Below are 8,725 nucleotides of genomic sequence, written 5' to 3'. Positions count from 1 at the left end.
CTCCGCCTTTTTCTTGATTGCTGATTATAAACAGACAAACAAATCATTTAAAATGTTTTTGTTAACAGATACTAAACAGTAGAAGTAGAAATGATTTGAAGAATATTCTTGTACTTCACTTTTACTTCTTCCCATGTTCTAGTGGGCCCTGAGCTGGCTCTGGCATTAAGCAATTATTAAATTATTAAAATAAGAATATATACTGTAATAATAAGTGATATAACCATAACATAGAACACTAACGCATTTAATTTGTGTGCTACTTTTGCCAGCCCTCTCTCCTGGCTTTTGGACACTTTGAAGTGTTCCCTGACGTTTTAATTATTTTTTCAAACTCAGCAAACCCTTCCAATAATAATTCTTGCTCTGCTGCGTTGAAAAACTGAGCGCTCTCTTTTGCCATGATGAGCAGCCAATAGCAGCGTTGCTGATCAATGTTTCTATGTTTCTATGTCGATACATATCCCCTTTTAAACAAGCGCATGAACGCGCAATTATCTCAGATAACTCAATCCAGCTATACTAATCATATCCGGCAGGTGTGTTCGAAGAACCCATAGCCGGATCATGATTAGCACGATGATATCATCTTGGATGTGTCATTTGATCACGGATGCAATAAGCTACGTACGAAGAACGGGCCCCTGGTTTGCTTTTAGTATTCCATCTTTAAATAGTGTTGTTAATAGGAGAACATAAGTTCATTTATTAGTTTATACAGAAGAGATGTTGGCATTAACAACAGTACTACAGTGGATAGAGGAGACTCACATTAAAATGGTCATACTTTGTTCAGATCCATGTTTTGCATTAAAATCGTTGCAATCATTCACATCTCAGAGTAGACAAGATATAGTAAATTATGATAATATTGATGTGGATTCCAGCTCATAGGGGGATTAAGGGAAATGAAAAGATTGATGGATGAGCAAAAAAGGGTTTGGAGAGGGAGGAGATCATTAATATCTCATTTGGTAAATATAAAGCAAAAGCAGTGATTTAAGAATATGCCAATAAGGAATGGCAACATAAATGGGATGCAGGTAATACAGGACGTCAACTTTATGAAATCCAACAAGGAAGAGAGGACAACTAAAAGAAGAACTAAAGAGTAAAATGTTCTAACAAGGTTACGGTTAGGACATACTAAACTGAATAACACTCCCTAAAAAATAAATAAACACCGACAGGATTATGTGAGGACTGTGGATTAAAAGAGTCTGAAGACCATGTTATTTGCATTTGTCAAAAGTATTCCAATGAGAGAGAAATAATGAAGAATGAGCTAAGAAAGAGGGGAGTGGATGAACCAAAGCTTAAAAATATATACACTTATGGAATAGAGAGTTTATTTCAATATCTTTTAAGAAGAGAGTCGATTAAGAGAATTTATAAGATTAAGAAGGATTGTTTAGCTCGTTTTCAAACTCCAACACAGTAGGTGGCGGTAATGCGCCTTTACGTTGGTCCTACCCGCCGTAAAACGAAAAGAAGAAGAAGATTAAATACTGCTGTGTTAAAGACGTCGATTTTACAAAGAAAAAACAAGAAGAAGAAGAACATTTATCTCTTGTAGGTATGAGTTGTATTTCTTTTAAATAAGATACATTGTTTTATACAGTCTATGATAAAAGGCTATTTCAGGTCTTAAGAGAGAAGTAAATTCAATCGCTTTAGATTAACTGGCGGCTGCCTGACGTCCGTGTGAGCGCGTTGTGAAGAGAAGTGATGGCGAAGTGAAGCATTTGTGTTGTGAAGTGAACCACGAAGCTGTTAACAAAAGTGTATTAAAGTAATGTTGAAGTTATGGCCTTTACACACTGCTTTTGTCGTGACGCCATTGTGAGACGTGGTGACGCGCTGGAATGAAAACAATATCCCCAATACAACATGTTTACAAACCGTTTTGTGACATTTAATTGTCTCTATAGAGAATGTGAAGCTGACGTCACGCCCTATGTTGCCATATTGGGAGGTTAATACTCCACTGCTGTTATTGTTTTGATATGTAACTTCACTTGTTATGTGTGATATATGGAGAAATCCTAAGTGAGAGAACCATGGGCTTTTCCTGGACGACTCTGCGTAATGTTATTGCAGTTTTTAACACAGCAAGATCGACCTACTGTAGTTATATTTCAAAACAAAACACTACATTGTAACTAGGCTAATTGTGTCAGAGAGAAGGGATTGTCTTATTAAAATTCAAGATAACCTGAATTGAATACACATCTTGAAAGTTTCAGCATAAAAGTTGATGCAAATTCTGTATTGTCAGATCTTTGAGCATCTCGGCATTGTTGGCTTGTTTTAATTCTTTGGGACCTGAATCCTTTGTCTATGAGATTTCCTTCTGCACTAAAGATACATTTTCCAGGACACTGACTATTAATTTAATCGGTTTATACTTTAAAAGGATAAAATAAATGTCAACAAGAACAAACATAAGTGTGGAATCACATTCGTGGCATTTATGTCGTCTTGTGTTGTACCATGTAAAATAGTGAGTGAGCGAGTGTACATCAGATGTAGGCCTAAACTCCTACAAAGATTGCATTGTGGGTAGACATGTGGCCGGTTAACCGCGGTTACATCAAATCCTGTTGAAACCGAGCTGGCTGCGACTATGCAAAATATCTATTATTTTATTGATGCGTAGCTTGTCCTTGAAGCACAGCTCTGGGATCAGTAGAAAATGCTGCTTGATCTAAAAGCAGTGCGAGTTTGAGTCGCTTATAACGCGCATTTAGAAAAGAAACACCCGTCAAACCTGATCTTATAATTATTAGTGGTGGGCATAGATTTTTTTTTTTTAATCTAGATTAATCTAGATTAATCTTGGAATTAATCTAGATTAATCTAGATTAAAATGGCTCATTTAAATTCTGCCGAAGGCATTCAGAATATGTGTGCTACCCAAATAATGACTAAAAGTAAGTCTTTGAGAACGGGTTTCTCAAGCCAGGTGGCGCATTAGACCAGGGGCTCATCTCCTGTTTCCAAAATGCATCTCAAACTGCTTGAGAAAGCTGTTCCACTATGATAATTGGTGATGAAAAATAAGTTATGTTCAATAAGATGAACTTGTGTTTACTTCCGCATTAGCTAAGGGATGATTTGCATTTAGGTGGTACTTGAGACTGGAAGAGCTCCTACAGTACATTTACATTTAGTCATTTAGCAGACGCTTTTATCCAAAGCGACTTACAAAGAGTGAGGGAGCAACAAGCGATATGTCATACAGGAGCCATAATACATTAGATCTCAATACAAAGTTACTGGTTTCAACTAAAGCTAGACCACTACCTGTTGAGAGAAAGTGTTTTTTTTTAAACCAATTCCAAATTGCACAAGGTGCAAACAACCTTAGTCTTGTCGATGTTTCCATTGGGAAGCTTCTTAAAAATTAATATTCCCTGAAGCAAACCCGGCGGCTTCATAGCTGCATCCATGTTAGCACGTCACGTTTGATGCGGTAATTTCACAGTAACGTTATGTTGTGTTCAGACCAAGCGCGAATGGCGCGTCAAGCGCGAGTGATTTATGTGTTAATGCAAATCGCGCGAATGAAGCCCCGGTTATGAGATGATGAGGCGCGAATGAAGCCCTGGTTATGAGATGATGAGGCGGCTTCTGCTTCCGCGAATGACGCGAATCACGCGAGTTGAAAAATCTCGTTCTCGCCCCGTACAGTGCAGTTAAGCTGGTATACATCTGCGCTAAAATATCAAGGTGAAAGTCCTCATAGCTTGCGTAGTATAGACCCAGCTCCCAACCCAACTTTGAGAATAGATTAACGGCGACAATTTTATTATCGCGCGATAAGAGTCTCACTGCATTAACGCCGTTAACGCCGTTAACGGCCCACCACTAATAATTATATAAGATCTGATTATAACAGCTCAGGGATGTTCAAGGAGCAACTTTCTAAAGATTTTAGTTCTGTTTTTGAATAAAGGGTTGGAAATGAATGCTTTTCTTGCTTTTTGTTTTATCCGATTCATCGATTAATCCAAAAAAATATTTACAGATTAATCGATTATTAAAATAATCGTTAGTTGCAGCCCTAATACCTGAGGAGGCTTGAGGAACAGTGATAAAAACATGTCCTTGGGCATTTCTACAGCGTGTTATGGTCTTCTTCTGCGGTGCGAATTTGGAGTTTCTGCACGAGGGTGCCATCTGGCTTTCGGATGCAGCAGCGTATGACTCTACTTCATTCACAAGTTGTGCATAAATCATGTGATATATATACTTTCAGTCAATAGTCTTACTGTGGGTAAAAAAGAGCAAAGCATTGTAAGGCATGCAGAAGTTCACTTCGGACACAAAATGGCAGACACCCAATACAGTGCACTATAAAGGGAATAGGGAGTGGTTATAGTCTTGTTATTTTGATACCTGCAGGGTTTCAAAAAAAGAATGTTGTATGCATACAAACAACAATCAAACCATACTTTCACGCTTTTTGAATTATTTACTTAAAGGTGATCATGTGAACAATAACACATTTTTTTATTGATTTTTGCAGATCTTTTCCTACAAATTATTCTACAAGGGGCTCTTTATCCAAAAGTTGGACTAACACAAGGTACAAAACTTCTGTGTGGACTTGTTGTAAAAAAATGGAGATTGTTAAAGAGGAGATTGAAGACATAAGTGTTTCAGATCCATGCCAACTGAACATTGAAGATACTAAGGAACAAACAGGTTGGTGTCCATTATTGATTTTTTAATAATGATGAAGGATGAAATATTAAGGTAAATTTCCAGATTTATTGGATGTCGTTTTGAATATAAAAAATGTACTGTTGGGATGGGAATTGAAAGTCAACTCCAATATGGAAACCGAATCGAAAGGCCAGGAATTGGATCGGAAACAACAGGAATAGGAATCGCATACTTGAGTTTAAAATTTGAATTCTTGTTATGAATGCATGAGTGCATATTTTCAGAAAAGTAAATGTATTGTGTGACCTTGTGATGTCTCAATAAAAGCCCTTATTGAGCCCTTAATTAACAATATTTTTAATAGTAATCATAGTTTAAGTTTTTACAATAAAAAGGACAGGAACCACATATTAACCAGTTTTATTGTAGTTACTACATTTTAAAGCGGTACTTCACCTCTGATTCAAAGTTTCCCAATGTTTTACTCACCCTCAAGGTATCCTAACTGAATATGGTTTTCTTCTGGAAGAATAATCCAGTCAGAGTTATAAAAACAAATATTGTTTTTCTTCCAAGCGGTAGAACGTTTTTGATTTTTTTTGAAGCTCCAAAAGGTGCATCCATTGATCAAAGAACTGCTCGACACGGCTCTGTGGTCTTAACAACGGTCTTCTGAAGCGAATCGATGTGTTTGTTTAAGAGAAATATCCATATTGACAGCGCTACTAACGTTGATGTCTAGCTCCCAAATACGCGTGAACCAGAGGTAAGTTCCGGTGGTGAATGCAGCATTTTTCGTTTTCAGCCAATAAGGTAGCATCTTCTCTGGCGGGAGATTTCATCACAATAATTTGCTGGAAAAACAAGCCTCTGGTTCATGTGCAGTCGAGCGATAACAGAAACTAGACATCAACGTTAATAGCACTGTCAATATGGATATTACTCTTCAGAAGACCTTTGTTAAGACCACAGAGCCGTGTCGAGCTGTTCTTTGATCGATGGATGCACTTTTTGGAAAAATCTACACCCATCCGATCCCATTCCACTGCTTCAAAGCAAATGTTATTTAGTAGGCAAAATGACCATACAGGTTGATATCTAAATGTTTTACTTCAACTGTGGAATCGATAAGAATCGATATCGATAAGAAGAATCAGAATTGGGATCAATAAAATTCAAAAGATTCCCAACTCTAGGACTGTATAGCATTTATCTACGATTGTCTTTATAATTTAATGGTCAGACAATGACAGAAAAATACCTTTATAGAACATGAAACATCTCAAACACATTTGTGTTTTTTCTCGTTCTACTTAAGGTATGATGGAACTGAAAGATGAAAGTGATGAACTGAATGGACTGGAGGAGACACATCAGTATCAGAAACCTCATCATTTCAAACTGGAAGAAATATCTTCTGATTGCTCGGAGATGCAAAATACTTCTTCAAAAACAAGGCAAAGCATGAAAACAAGAGAATCTTTCACTTGCCCTCATTGTGAAGAGGGCTTTGCTTCAAAAAGAGACTTTGAGCTGCACATAAGAGTCCACACTGGAGAAGAGATTTTCACCTGCCCTCAGTGTGGAAAACAGTTTGCATACAAAGACAGACTTGCAAAGCACATAAGAACTCACATTGAAGAGCGCCCGTTCTCATGTCTTCAGTGTGGAAAGAGTTTTAAACGAAAGTGTACACTTAATACCCACATGATAATTCACACCGGAGAGCGGCCATACCCGTGTCCTCAGTGTGGAAAGAGTTTTAAACAAAGTGGTGCGCTTAATGGACACATGAGCCTTCACACCGGAGAGCGGCCGTATAAATGTCCTCACTGTGGCAAGAGTTTTAGACAAACAGGTGCGCTTAACACCCACATGAAAATTCACACTGGAGTGCGCCCACATAAATGTCCTCAGTGTGGCCAGAGTTTTAGACAAACAGGTGCGCTTAACACCCACATGAAAATTCATGCTGGAGAGCGTCCACATAAATGTCCTGAGTGTGGAAAGAGTTTTAAACAGAGTAGAATGCTTAAAAGACACATGACAATTCACTCAGGAGAGCGCCCATACAAGTGTGTTCAGTGTGGAAAGAGTTTTAGACAGAATGATGCGCTAAATTACCACTTGACAATTCACTCTGGAGAGCGCCCACATAAATGTCCTGAGTGTGGAAAGAGTTTCGGACTGAGTAGAGTGCTTAAAAGACACATGATCATTCACACTGGAGAGCGTCCATACACGTGTGTTCAGTGTGGACAGAGTTTTAGACATTGTGATGCGCTAAATAACCACATGACAATTCACTCTGGAGAGCGCCCACATAAATGTCCTGAGTGTGGAAAGAGTTTCGGACTGATTACAATGCTTAAAAGACACATGATCATTCACACTGGAGGTCGCCCATACCCGTGTGTTCAGTGTGGAAAGAGTTTTAAACAAAGTGGTGCGCTTAATGAACACATGACAATTCACACTGGAGAGCGGCCGTATAAATGTCCTCAGTGTAACCAGAGGTTTAGACAGACGGGTACGCTTAATATCCACATGACAATTCACTCTGGAGAGCGTCCACATAAATGTCCTGAGTGTGGAAAGAGTTTCGGACTGAGCAGAATGCTTAAAAGACACTTGATCATTCACTCAGGAGAGCGCCCATACACGTGTGTTCAGTGTGGAAAGAGTTTTAGACAGAATAGTGCGCTTAATACCCACATGACAATTCACTCTGGAGAGCGCCCACATAAATGTCCTGAGTGTGGAAAGAGTTTCGGACTGAGTAGAATGCTTAAAAGACACATGATCATTCACACTGGAGAGCGCCCATACACGTGTGTTCAGTGTGGACAGAGTTTTAGACAAATGTCCTGAGTGTGGAAAGAGTTTCGGACTGAGTAGAATGCTTAAAAGACACATGATCATTCACACTGGAGAGCGCCCATACACGTGTGTTCAGTGTGGACAGAGTTTTAGACAGTGTGATTCATTAAATAACCACATGACAATTCACTCTGGAGAGCGCCCACATAAATGTCCTGAGTGTGGAAAGAGTTTCGGACTGAGTACAATGCTTAAAAGACACATGAACATTCACACTGTAGAGCGCCCATACACGTGTGTTCAGTGTGGAAAGAGTTTTAAACAAAGTGGTGCGCTTAAAACTCACATGACAATTCACACTGGAGAGCGTCCACATAAATGTTCTGAGTGTGGAAAGAGTTTTAGACTGAGTAGAATACTTAAAAGACACATGACAATTCACTCAGGAGAGCGCCCATACAAGTGTGTTCAGTGTGGAAAGAGTTTTAAACTGAGTGGTGGGCTAAGTACTCACATGAGAATTCACTATAGAGAGAGCCCAAACACAGCTTCAGTGTAAGAAGATCGCCCAATTTGACTCAGACGTCACACCCAAGGACCGTTCATTCAAAGCCATCATGGTTCCCAAACCTTCAACATGTGCTCACATTCTGGAGAAAGTCTGTTTATCTGTTATGAGTGGTCAAACATGTATTTTTAAATAAACACAGAGAAAACCATTCAAATGTAAAGTTTGTTTTGTGGAATATGTTTTTATTGAATGACTATGGTAAGAATTGCTATGAAATCCATAATGAAGAGAAATAAGTGCATAAGATGAGTGTGATGAGTATTAGAGCCAGTTAAGCAGCATCACATGATCTATACTGGAGAAAAACCTTCACTGGGGAAAAACTTCATAAGGATTCATATTGTGAAGAGTTTCACTGAGCCAGGTTCCTGGAGAGCAGTCACGGCGTAGGTGACACAGTCACAGCACCTGACACGGGTGACCGGAGGGGCGCCAGATGACAGCGCAAAAAAAACAGACATATGCACAATTTCTTACATCATGACGCGGTTTTAGTTAATCAACTAAACGCGTTAAATATGCACGTGTAATGGAAACTAGCTAGTGTGATCTTGTTTTCCTGGCGCCCGTGTTCTCGATGTCTCTGCGCAGGTAACTGCGATTCTGAAGGACGATGCAAGAGTGGGAGCCGTAGTACTGCATGCGGGGGTGAATGATGTGAGA

At 39.0% G+C, this 8,725-nt stretch overlaps 1 protein-coding gene across 1 annotated transcript; it reads left to right on the top strand.

The window, feature by feature from the left end:
• The first annotated feature begins 1,501 nt into the window (after window positions 1-1,501).
• LOC130417991 (zinc finger protein 493-like) lies at window positions 1,502-8,222 on the top strand. The gene is given in 4 exon segments (XM_056743892.1): window positions 1,502-1,572; window positions 4,532-4,710; window positions 5,990-7,529; window positions 7,531-8,222. Coding segments are annotated over 3 exon segments (2,145 nt in total). The 5' UTR covers window positions 1,502-1,572; window positions 4,532-4,625; the 3' UTR covers window positions 8,051-8,222.
• Window positions 8,223-8,725: the final 503 nt, after the last annotated feature.

This window comes from Triplophysa dalaica, chromosome 3 (genome assembly GCF_015846415.1).
Source record: "Triplophysa dalaica isolate WHDGS20190420 chromosome 3, ASM1584641v1, whole genome shotgun sequence".
Lineage (NCBI taxonomy): Eukaryota > Metazoa > Chordata > Actinopteri > Cypriniformes > Nemacheilidae > Triplophysa > Triplophysa dalaica.
This window is presented reverse-complemented; position numbering and strand designations above follow the sequence as displayed.